Below are 13,655 nucleotides of genomic sequence, written 5' to 3' on the forward strand. Positions count from 1 at the left end.
AAGAAAAAAAATAGATTTTCAATATTTTTTATTGCTTAATAAATAATATGATTGGTATGAAATGTTAAATAGTGGATGGATTGTCAGTAATGATTTATTAAAAATAATTAAAAAACAATAATAATAACAAGAGTACAGTTTAAAAAATTAGGTAACAGGCGTTGTCTTCAAAGATCCAGTTAACAACATTAATAATTGATAGATCATTTTTCTTCAATAATTTTATAAATAAAAATAATCATTTTTTTCCATAATATTATTGCATTTCTATTGTGATATGAATATATTTGTCATAATTTAAAGGTTTTCAGTCAAAAATATACGGGAAGAGATAATTTACCCTTTCTTTTTCACTCACTTCAATCATAATTATTATCATTATTATTCATTTTTATTATTTCTTTGACTTATTTAATCCTAAAACATCCATTGTTTTTTTTTTGACTTTCGGTAATTTCTTTTAGCCTGGTAAATCTGAAATTTATCATAATGAATTAATTTTTTATTGTCTGTAATAGCATCAAAGCTGTAATTTATAATCGGATTATTCACCTTCTTCCTCTTCGGAATCGGATATATGAGTTCCCTGAAGAGAACTTTGTTTAGAGAGAGTTCTACCAAGCCCTCGAGGTCTTGATGGAGGTGATTGTTTATTCCAAAGAGCTTCAAGCTGGTCGAAATGTTGCGATTGCGCAAGTGCTGCTTGTTCTCGATCGAGACCTGACTGTGAACCAGTTAGTCCAGCTTTGCTAATCTCTTCCATTGAAGCACTAACACTAAAACGACGCTTAAGCCTTTCTTCAACAGTAGCTACCATAATACCTGAATTACAAGTTTGCAGAAATTATTTTACCATTATAAAAAAAAAATTTCTACATTAAATATTAAAATGAAAATTATACCTGACGTTAAATGTCCATACTTTCGTTGCCAAGTGTAAGTATCAAGAGAAACTTCTTTTTTCAGAAGTCTTCTAGCAGGTCGTTTGGGTCCAGGTGGTCGTAAATCTCTAGGAGCAACATAAGCTGGTAGTTTAACATATTGAGCTGGAGTATTGTGTAGACATAGAATAGGTAATCGATTGTGTTCTAAGAGATGTAGAGCTATTCTCGAACAATCAGTAGACATTTCCAAGTTAATGACCGGAACATGGAGAATTATTGAGCTCAAAGCAATTCCCTTCTTTGTATCCCAAACAAAAAGACTTTTATCTTCACTTCCTGATACAGCTAAAGTACCATCCCCTGAGACTCGTACACAAGTGATGTAGCTCAAATGACCAGTGAGCGTATGTAGATCGTCGCCGGTATTGATATCCCAGACAATGAGATTAGCATCCATAGATCCGGAAACAACGATACGATGGTCTTGAACAGCGACAGCAACACAAGTGACTGTACCAGTATGACCAACAAGTACTTGTGAAAGTTTTCCACCAGCCAATTGCCACACTTTGAGACTCATATCTCGGAATCCAGTGATAAGAGATTGAGAATCTGGAGTTACAACTAGACAAGTGATGTCTTGAGAGTGTTGGATTTGATGAATTTCTTCTGGACCTGCTCCCAAGCCAACAATCTTCACTAGATTATCGCCAGAACCGCAGATAGCATATCTCATATCTGATGTAACAGCAAAACATTTTCCAGGGCCACAAACAGATTGAATAAGCGTGCCAGTATCAGCTGCCCATACTCTAATAGCACCACTGTGGTCAGAGCTGATAACTCGTCGACCATCCAGCATAGCAATGACAGAAGTCACTGGAGCTTGATGTCGAAATGTTGCTACGACGAGTCCAAGAGTTAGACCCCACACCCGAACAGTTTTATCTTCAGAGCCAGACGCCGCAAAGAGACCAGAAGCTGAGAATGCCACACATGTTACACTAGCGATATGGCCTTCGAGTGTCAGCATCAATTCATGAGTATTCAGCTGCCATAAATTGACAAGTGAATCAATACCACCAGTCACTGCTGTTGCACCATCTCGAGAAATATCTAAACAAGTTATTGGTGCTGTATGAGGCTGAATTGTCTCATGTTTCCCTGACTTTGGAGACCTTGGAGATTCCTCGCCACGAAAACTCCAAAAGGTGACGCGATTGCCGCCAGCGGTGATAAGAAAATCATCTTTTTCTATAACTTTAACACAAGTAATGTCCACGGAATAATTAGTGGAAAGAGCTCTCATTAGTTTGCCACTGTGCATATCTAAAATAGAAACTCGGCCATCAGTGCCACCAGCCACAGCTCTTCTGCAATCCTTAGCTATCGATAAGCTTTTAACTGGGCCTTGATGACCACGAAGATTATGAATTTCAGTCCCAGTTGCTAGAGATCTCAGGTACAGTTTATCGTCTTCACAGACAGCTAAAAGAAATACGGAGTCTACGGAAACATCAAGAATTGCGACGGGAGAAGGTAGAGAAATAGTATTGAGCAATTGGAAGTTTTCTAAGGACCAAAGACAAACAGTGGAGTCAGCTGATCCTGAAATTAACACATCACCAGCTGAGTCCACTTTAACTGTAGTAACAGGACCACGATGGTGGTCTACTTTCATGAGAACTTGGCCATTTAAAAGACTTGTGGCAATAATTCGAGAGTCTTCACCACCACTAACGATCACTGAATTATTTAGAGCAGGTGTTACAGTTAAAACTGGAGCAATGTGTTCACATATCCGACGTTTTAACGACAATTCTTTCATATCCCAGACGATGATTGATGTATCTTCAGATCCAGTTAGCAGATACTGTGATTGCTGAGTGACAGCCAGACAGGAAATTGGATTAGAGTGTCCTGTAGGAAATAATTTAATTTATATTCATATATTGGATATCGCAAATAGTTGATAATTCAATTATCCTAGAAGTTTGACAAACAAAGTTATTTACCTTTGAACGTGTGAACTAGTTGGCCAGACATCACGTGCCACAGTTGGGCATCTCCTTGTGCTGGAATAACGATGACATGTTGGCCGGAGGGTGCAGGTTCCACTAGCTTGACACCTTGCGGACAATGAAGTGTTTTTATTTGTAATGGTAGCGGTGATTGAAGCCATCCATTCAACGGCACCAACAATGGAGCAGCATATCCATCACACCAAGCCATTGCCGCGGTAATCATGTTACTGACAAGGTCACCACCATCTTCAACAACAGGTCGTAACCAAGATATCAATTGTGCTCCTAATTGAAGTGGATCTCTTGTCAGAGCGTCGCTAGAGTTTCGAATGGTATAGTAAACTAATTCGAGATCTCGTTCAAGTAGATATCTCCTTGCATGTTCTAAAACACATCGGAGATAACTGACTGATATCATTTGCACGGCAGCCAAAAGAAAATCAAAAGCACAGACAGCTAATTTTTTAAGCTTTTTCACATCTCCAGCTCGTAGTAAATGAAGCCAAGCTTCTTCAACATGTCGGAGAGTGTAAGTGACATCTTGAGACTGTGGAGCACTTTGAAAAGGTGTTTCTTTATTAGGTGGTGTGCCAGGCTCTTCCGGAGACTTCTCTTCACTCTCTTCACATTCCTCTGGAAAGAACAGCGTTGCTATTTCTGAATGACATGGTCTAGAAACGTACTGCGTTGGTAGATACCGTTTTCTAGCGACTTCTTGAGTTGTCCAACGCCAGGAAAATAGCAGTCTACCACTCATCACTCGAACTCGAAGTAAGACAGCAAAGTTCCGACGCACTAGACACCAAGTAGCGAAATTAAATTGTCCAGCTGATAGCTCTAGAGGTTCATCATCTCCCGTTGGCATAATTAATTCTAGAACCTCAGTTTCTGATAGTCCATATTCTGTGCATGCTAAAAAACATCCTAGCCTATTCGCTGCTTTAGAGCCAACCATTTTCTCCAATTTATCCAGCTCTGACTCAATATCTAGCACTAAATTTCTGCTCGGTGATATTTCAATTAACACATCTGGATGTTTGAATCTCTCTTTCTGGATCGTAGTCATTTTTAATGAGTCTACAGGAACGGTCGTGGTGAAGATAAAAAAAATACCGGGAGGAAGTTGAAGTGGTAGCCATGACAATGCGACACAGATATCAGACTCGAGAGGATGTAACCGATGAAGATCGTCTATTAACACGATTAATTGATGTTGATTACTATCTTCTATCATCCGTAATATTTCACTAAACCAATTATTTAAGTACAGAGGGTGAAACGATGCATCTCTAGGTAAATTTCCGTCATTACTTCCGGTGAGAAAGCCAATATGTTGACAGAGAACTCGAAGAAGCTCTAGACTGTAGGCCGATCTAGGCGTTGCGGTGCATAATCGTACTACTTTCATTGTTGGTCCCAGCCATTCATCAACCTTCTGATAGACTGTTGCTAAAATTGACGACTTTCCACTGCATTTACCACCGTGTATGAAAATAGGCCCATGTTTTTGGTTCTTCCCAGCTATCAGAAGTTTCTTCACCCTCATCACTACCTCATCGTCTTCCTCTGCTGGATGGACTTCCCTTAGAAGAGACAACTGCGCCAAACTCTCAGCATAAATCTCTTGTACCATTTTTTTCCGACTCTTTATCTCAGGAGCTGCTTCAACAGACTCATTAACTAGAATTTGCAGTCGGTCTAAAACTTGTCGGCGAAGTTTAGCAAGATAATCATCATAACTATCACTAGCTTCATCTGTTTTATTGACTGCTGTCACTTTTATTATATTATCCTTCTCCAGGGAGCTTTCTAATTTGTTTATCAATCTCTGACATTCAGGAGATACTTCGGAAGGATCTGCAGCCTGTCGAATTATAGTCACGATACCTTTGCCTTCCTTATCAAGATCTAGAAACAATTTTAAACCTCGATAAAATATTTTATTCATCTTCTTTTTTGGAGGTTTTACTCACTTAATGCGTAATCCAGCTGACGTTCTGCTGAGCTCTTGAGCACATCTTCCAGATCTGCGTTGGTAGGATCATCTGATAATGCTGACTGAGCAGTAGTTTTCAAGATATCTCGAAGAAAACCATCTTGATTTACTTGCCAGTTTTCTTGGGATGATTCCTCACTTAAAGTATCATTTAATTAAATTTCCAAATAGTTGAAAAAAAATTTAATCAGCTCCAATAAGTAATTAATAATCAATGATTAATCCGTAAAATCTATATGTTAGCCTTGAAATTTTATTGAGCCAAAAGTTTTACTAAAAGATTTAAAAAATAAGTTTCCTCATAAAATAAACTTTTTAAAAGATATGATCGTTTAAAGTCAAACTCCAACAATAAATCTTTAGATATTGTTCTCAGAAAGCTGACTTTTATATTTCCTGAACCTACCACGAATACTAGAACATTTAAAAATAGTACCAGCTTCTTAAAGCAAAATAATGACGGAAGAAAAAAAGGTTAATAAGTTGGAGATATAAAATTTAAATATTTCCTGTAATTGATCTCTTACCTGTTGGCCTTTAGAATATAATAATGGTCTTTATGCTGATAATAATCACTGAGTGATGACGAGTGAGTTAGAAGAGTATGAAAAATGTCCTCTTTTAATTGAGTTGGAACCCATCCAGTATTGTAATCCATTCCAACAAGAAGCTGTAAAAGTTAGAGATATTACGAGAGTGTCATGAGCATCATGGAGTTGAGAGTAAAGAGAAATAAAAAAAAAAGGAAGATAAAAGATAAGAATAATAATTGAACGGATAATATTATATGGTTTTAATGTTCGTAATCCGCTTACGAGAAAAAAGCATCCTCTTGAGTGTCGGTGGGAAGCATTTATTTCCTCTAGAAATAATTCAGCTAAGTGGGGATCAGAGTCTGGATTTCGGCTTGTACCATACTGCATGTCTACTAATAATACCTGATAAAAATCACTGCTGTTAAAATTTGTTATTGTTTATGAGAAAAATTGTTTAAATAATTCATCGGAGATTACTTCAATTCCCATATCATCATAGATTGATTGCAACTCGGGTCCGATTGATTCCAGCAATAGCTTCCGTTCTTCAGGAAACTCTAGAAAAAAACAATCAGCTATATGATGTGTCTTTGAACGTTCAATAAAAGAAATTTTAAAAAGAGAAACTGGCATTCTAGTCACCGGAAATCAATCAATAGATTCATAGTAATGTTGAAGAATTTTTTTTTAAGGCTAGACCATGAAGGACTATCATCATTTTTAACGAATAAATTATTGATAAATTAATGGAATTAGAAAGTGGTTTGAATTCTCCCCTTAAAACGAGAGTTTTAAAAATACCTTCAATTTACCAAGCAGAACCCTGATGAACTAAATCAAACTTTTAATCCTCAGTTTTTTTACCTCTCTATAAAATCATTGTCCAACAATAGATCCTCTCAGCTTTAAAAAAAACCCCCAACTCCATTATCCACAACTGTACCATGTAGCCCTTTGTCAGCAAATCAATATAAATCAACGAAACGACCATGAATTTCTCAACTATCATATTCGAAACTAATTTCTGATTAATGTTATTTATCCTGAGGGTTAATTTAGCTGTGGATAATGAGTGTATTCAAATCATGTCGAAAATAACTTGGATATTAACATTAATGAGTCTTGGCTACAATGGACTAATTTTAATGAAACGTCTGTTTGACCTTAATTATTAAATGTAAATCACAATTTAAAAAAAGCTGGAAATAACATCCCTCAATATTGAAGGTTGAAATAATTATTTATATTCGCACCATCCGCCAATGCCTTTCTAAAGAATTGCATTTGGGTCAGTGATTTTGAAATTCAATTGGCGAGCAGCATAATTTCATTATTTAATTGATTGTTTGGCTCTCCACCAATAATATTTTTCAAGTGCTTCCGTGCTTCGTGGTTTCACCAATTAATTAAAAAAAAAAACCAAACAAACACATTTTATTGATGCTAATATTTTTTTAGCAAAGTGACATACTTTTATAAATATTCCATCACATCAGCACGAAATTTATTCAAAAAAAATCCTTCATCTAAATATGCACAGTCCACTTTTCATACTTCTTAATGAAAAACCTAGAAAAAATTCTTCAAAGTATCTATTTCATAATAAAATTAACAAGGGCCATGAGAATAAATTAATAATGCTAATTCTAAACTAAAAACATACTCAACCTTTTCGCCCAACACTTCAGAGTTCATGACTATAATCTATCTTAATTACTTAAAAAAACAAGGGTAAAAATATTCTCCCATCACTTTATTGAATTTATTGCATAATAAGATGTAAGTACACTCACCATCACGTTCACCAGCGATGAATATCTTGATAAGTCGTGGTGCTGGCAGGTGGGCAGGAGGAGGTCCTCCCTTAACAACTCCAGCAATTAATTCCACTTCGAGATTCATTTTAAAATTTTTCTTTACTCTAATAATTCATCAACTATTCCCCTTATGTCGTTGTCTATTAAATAATTTTCTATTATATGTATAAATTTATTGGCTTTTTATTTTACTTTCGTAGATGCTTTTCTAATACTGACTTTAGTTGATTGATTTCATTTGGACACAGCGGATTAATTAACAATTTTTCAACAACAATTAAATATGTATATATATATCGAAATGTTTTTTCTTTAATTTTATTTCAATAGTAAATTAAAAAACATTTACGCTCCGCCTTTTTTTTTATTTGCTTATAATTAACAACAAATAGTTGACATATATTTTCTGAGATATTTATTAATTAATAAATTTTATTATTAATTTATATTAAATATTTTTATGTTGAAATTGGTTATTCTAATAAATTCAATTATTGGTTCAATTTTATCTCAACACTTATTACACTTAATTAAATGGTTAATATTTATTTCTAATTAGGTAACTTGGTAAGATTGTCTTCGCTATTTTTATTTATTGTATTTATTATTATTTTTAATCATCAATAAATCAATTAATTATTCCAGCTGATTTTTTTTCGTTAGAATTCTAGTATTTTAATTATTTTTCCTCCTTTTCCAAATGATTTATCTCCAACATTTTTAACTTTCTTGCATTTTAATGAATTCTTTAACTTCGTATTTTATTTAACTTATTTATTATTAAACTAACGAATGGAAATTCATTTTTAATTTCACTTAGTTGGAGTTTGTAAATTATGATGATTATTTTGCCGATTGATTTTGGAATGGTAAATGGTAGTAATTGTAATACTGATAATCAATGGATTCGCTTGGAGAATAATAATACTTGATTTAATGATAATCTCATTTCCAAAGTGCTTGAATTAATTGTTTAATTTATTCAACGAGCCTTGACGTAGCAGTTGCTACGTCAGGCCCATCTTCTAGTTTGATCTCCATCGATTTTCTGCAAAAGAAAAGAAAAATTTCCATTAAAAAATAAATATTGATTATTATTGAAAATGGTATCATGCAGCGAAAGAAGAGTCGATTTCAAATTAATCAGATGTTTATTTCCTAGAGAAAATCAATCCTTGAAGCTCGTCCAAGTAATTTAGAAAATGTACTAATACTATATACTTAGTCGATAGAATTGACCACGAGAGGTGGTAAGGACACGAAACTCTACTTTATATTAGATTAGCTCATAATGATATTTTCCAGAAGACGTCACAGTGGCGACTTGAGTCTAAGAGACTCCGAGGACAGTTGATGTCCTTGATAATCACTTTAACGACTTAATTTATTATACTTTCAAAGAATACGTGGTGCATGAACATATCTCATGATCAAAGTTCCTATATGACCACTATTTTACTCCGTCAACCAGTTTTAATTGTTTTAAAGTTCAAATCTTCTTCTCAATGCTCCAACTTCATCTTTCTTTCTAATAAAAAAAAAAAAAAAATAATTAATAAAAATTGCCTGAATAAATTCAGTTAATGTTTTTTATTTTACAATAATGTCAAAGACACTCGTTGATGGAAGTTTGATTGACACTTCAAGTGTGATGATGACGATAAAATTCACACTCTAGAGCTTTTTCTTCTTTATTTGCTGACAAATACAAACAATAAAAAATTTCCTAGACTCTAGATGTTGGAAGGTTCAGCTTTAAGAGGTCAAAATAGTTGAAAGACCTCCAAAGTCATCAACTAATTACATTCTATTCTTTCGAACAGTTGTAAAAATTTATTTGACTTGGAAAAAGTATTGTTTTGCTATTTTATAATAAATTATTCCATACCAAGCATGTCTAGAATATTTCAAACCAAAATTATGCTTTAGTAGACATAAAAGTTACTTTATTAAATAAGAAAAGCATATCTAAATAGTAGAAAAATTTTCTTTGTGTCTATTCAATAAATTTTCAACAAAGATATGAAGTGAAATGTATTCATTTTAAGCAAGTACTAAAAAAAATGTACGATATATTTCAAAGTAATTCAAAATCCAGTTTGATTGGATGAAACTTTCTGATAAAACTTTCAAGCTGTTCCTTCCAATGTCGTCAGTGTGTTTGACTGAAAGATATAACATACTTTTCAACTTATTTTATGTAACATGACGATTCAACTCAATAAATTGATCCTTACTCTCTAGAAATTGTATAAAAATTATTTACTCGCTGCTAACTTATTGATCATATTGGATTTTCAGTTCTCTTCCATTACTTCAAAATAATACCAATATTTACTAGTGGTTTCCAGTGACCAATTTGTTTTAATTACAAAAACAGCATCTGCTGAAAAAGCCCATTTTTTTACTAGTGGAAAGAAATATTTAATTAAAGAGATTAAATGTAAATTCATATAGATTACGAAGGACGAATAAAAAATGGTTGAAGGAATTTCAACAAAACCACTTACTCCTGATTAAAAATATCCTCTATTCTTTTTTTCCATACAATACTTATTTTCTTGTGTCATATTTCCAGTGATATGACAATCCCCATGTATTTGGATAACCCATTTTCCATTCTTTAAGCATCACCTTATCGATCCACACACACATTGTCAACGAATCTCCAAAAAAGGGAAATAAAGAAAAATCAGTACATCTTTATTAAAGCTTTTGAAATAAATTCTTTCCATCAATATTAACTTTTTTAACTCCATAGAACATCTCTTCTGCTTTAATTGCGTTTTTTAATTTTTAATCTACGACTTTTTTTTCACCATGTTATTCATCATCAAAGTTAAAGCAGCCCTTTCAACTTCCCATACCTATAACTTCTGCAGTAATTATTGTTGAAACTTCAATAGCCAGTGTTTGAAATCGTTCAAAGTATGATCTTTCTTGTGTACTTTTCACTTACACCTTTCGAAAACTTTCAATCTTAGAAATTTTTTAATCTTCCAGAACAAGTATTTTCAATTAAATCAACATCTTGCTAAAAATAAAAACTTTTACTGATATTAAAGATTAATAATCGAAATGAAATATCATCCGTATCGCAATCATATACTTTACAATGACGCCATCAACGAACTGTAACACTTTTGTTGACATTTTTTACACACATGAAAATGTGTGAAGCATTCTAGCACATACTGTAGTGTTTATTAACGACATGACACATAAAATGAATGTTTTTGATTATTGTTGAAAAGAATATTGTAATAAAGTATCACAATTTTAGTTGATAAAAGACCTAAGTATGTTCTTTGATGAACAATGTTTTGTTTCAATGCTTTTACAATATATTTTTGTGGTAGCTGTAATTTTAATAAAAATACCAATGTGTTTATTTTTTAGGTCACCCTTTTCTCGATTTTCTTGCACTAGCTGTGAACCTCATTGTGATAAAAAATGTACCAGTTATCAATATGTATTGAAAATATTGAACAAACAGTTTCAACAATCTTGGAATATTTTATTTTCAACTGCTACATAATTCATCGTGTCGTGAATAATTAAATATTTGAAGATATTTAATATTTATTATTCATTCATATTATATTTTTAAATAACAAAAGCTTCTTGCATTATAAATTTAAACATTTCTAAACTCGTTAAGCTCCCATTTGTCTTGAAGATTGCATTAGAAGCAACTTTCTATATTACATTTATGCACATGTAAGACAAAAGGGTGAAGAGAAATTGAGAGAGTGAGTAAAGTGAAGCTTTTATCAATATAAAAGCACTAGCCTTGTTATTCGTACTCTCGTACTCATAAAACCTATGTACTTAATATTTCATCATTCCATTATCGTTTTTATTATCAATATTTTAATCTTGTTTATTATTTGAATAAGAAATTATTTATTTGCTTTTTAAGTCCTTTTTTAATTAAATTTTTTCTCTATCATATACTAAAGGATCACAGCTTAAAAGCTTATCGATTATGAATTGTGAATAAATTCCATCAACAAATATCATTTCAAGTGGGTATTAGTGGTTTTTATATTTTATTTGTGACTCAATCAAATAATTGAACAATTTTTAGAAATAATTTATATCAAACATAAAAGTGTATTGAAATTTCTAGAGTATTGTTTAAAGTAATTTTAAATTGAATAAGAATTTTTTTTTTAATGTCAAGATGTTTTTTTTTTTTTTGGAGTTAAAAAAAGATGATGTTCTGGATCAAAATGATATGATGAATATACTAATGTTCTTGCATGTTAACTAGAGCTTAAAGCAAAATATGGTATGGAATTGATAGCAGTTAATGAATTGATTAATTAATGCAGTAAAACGTTTATATTTCTACTGTCAAAAGCAATCCAGAATTATTGATAATGAAAGATCAATGAGCAACAATAATGGCTTTTGAGTTAAACGGCTGCTGTACTATCGATTTATCCAATACATATTGAACGTACATGTGCCTTAGGTAAACTTATCTCGACAGTTGATCAATATTCTGTTAATTCCTGTGTCTCTACGGATTAAATTAATTCCTGATTCACGATCAATAAACTTCTCAACTTCATTAATGCATTTATCTTTACTCCAAAAAAACTTTTAAATGCTTTTAGTTTACAAAGAAAAACAATCTTAAAAGCCTCTGATCACTAATCATTCAAAAAATCAATCTTGAAATTTTGAATTTTTGCGCGAAAATTAATTTTCCCGCCAAAAATTTAAATTTCATTTTTCAAATTACCTGAATTTCAATGAGTTTAGTTGAAAAACGATCGAATAGAGAAGAATTGAGTGTATTTTAACAATAAAAATAATTATTCGGTTACAGATGCAAATGTTAAATGAGGATTAATGTGGCTAAATAAGGATTATAATTAGAGGAATCACACTTGAATAATTGTGCGCAAAGGTTGATTAAAACAGGAGGCGCAGCCGGGTCAAAAGTTCACCGACTAACCTGCTCCGGAGGCTGAGCTGAATATTCGATCGTCGCCAGCGGACATTCCGGCCAGACAAAGTAAGCTTTGCATGTATTAAAGTAACCAAATGTCTCTTTTTATTTTACTTACACTCAAGCGTATACATGGATATCAATATTATTCAAATTTCATAACTATTTTCGCGCTTTATCTTTCCCACGCTCTAGAGAATAAAGCATAATACTGTTGGATACATGATATGTTTAAGTAGTATAAGTCAATCATCCGGCAGACGAAACGTACTGTAACGAGTTCAATAATTTTTCTTCAGTGAAGAAATAATGAGAAGGAATGTAATAGGGTAATAAATAAAAGTTTTAATTAGAAATTTGTGGAAAGAAAAGTCAGGGGTTGTTGTTGAAAAGGGGTGAAATTTTATGTAATTAAAATGTTTTCATGTTAGATTATTTTTATTTATTTCATTTAAAATTTTTATTTAGCTTGGATAATTTTTTTTGTTGGTAATATAAAATATAGAATATTTTAAGCATATTTAGGTTTGATAAAAAAAGAATTTTTTATCTCTTTTATGTTGGGAAAGATATATCTTGGTATTTTAATTTAAAAATCGTGCATCTCTGAAAACGACTAGATTTATCAAAAAAAGATGTTGAGATCTTTTTGCAAAGAATTTAATTCTCTATCTCGAAATCTTATACATATTTAACGCATTTTACACAGTTTAAGAGTTATTTCAAGCAATGAAATATCTCTTGAATATTTATCACGACAAACTCGAAATTTAATATAAAATCATTCAATCAAGAAATTTTTTAATTTTTTCTTTTTTATTAATAAACAAATTTAATCAATTTTTTAGTTAAATAATAAACATTTCTAATGATAAAAAAGGCAATATAAAAATGTAATAATGGAGCAACAAATGTAAATTTTAACAACAGATTACATTTAAACCCCTATGACGTTTGACAAGTTAAACTCTGAGATTTAACTGTAAGAACATTTTCTAAGGGAATTAAATGCCCCTGCGAAGTTTCATTTATTGATAATCTCATAAAAAAATTCCACCAGAACAATGGTATTTAATTCTTCATTTTAATTAAATGACAAAAAAGAAAGGGGGAATGTTGCTTATTGGCTAGAGAATAAAAGCAAAAATATCATTTTAAAAAGACCCCTAAGATATATACATTTATTCATATATGGATGTCTATATGGGCAAGTTAAATACTGGGATTGAACCACACCCACGCAACAGGGGGAAGACCATAAGAAATTTTACCCTTAAGTTGAAGGTCACAATATTAGTCAAGGGTCAGAGCGAAAAATTTTGGAGTGAAGGTTGGAAAGAAAAATAAAGCAATGGAGGGGGGAGAAAGGTGATAAGAAAAATGTTGGGTATGAAAAAGAAATAAGGGAGATAATTGGTGGAGAGAAATAAAAAAA

General features: G+C 32.1%; 1 protein-coding gene across 1 annotated transcript; it reads right to left on the reverse strand.

Annotated features, from left to right (window-relative positions):
• Positions 1–443: 443 nt before the first annotated feature.
• On the reverse strand, positions 444–7,613 carry LOC118063739 (NACHT domain- and WD repeat-containing protein 1). Its single transcript, XM_035077882.1, has 9 exons — positions 7,234–7,613; positions 5,918–5,997; positions 5,720–5,842; positions 5,432–5,574; positions 4,882–5,042; positions 2,900–4,816; positions 903–2,804; positions 553–822; positions 444–474 (listed from the first exon to the last, which is right to left on the reverse strand). Exons 1-9 carry the CDS (start codon positions 7,340–7,342, stop codon positions 461–463), a joined length of 4,719 nt encoding a protein of 1,572 aa, XP_034933773.1. The 5' UTR covers positions 7,343–7,613; the 3' UTR covers positions 444–460.
• Positions 7,614–13,655: the final 6,042 nt, after the last annotated feature.

This window comes from Chelonus insularis, unplaced genomic scaffold, assembly GCF_013357705.1.
Source record: "Chelonus insularis isolate UGA/USDA-ARS -01 unplaced genomic scaffold, ASM1335770v1 contig_146_pilon, whole genome shotgun sequence".
Taxonomy (NCBI): Eukaryota; Metazoa; Arthropoda; class Insecta; order Hymenoptera; family Braconidae; genus Chelonus; species Chelonus insularis.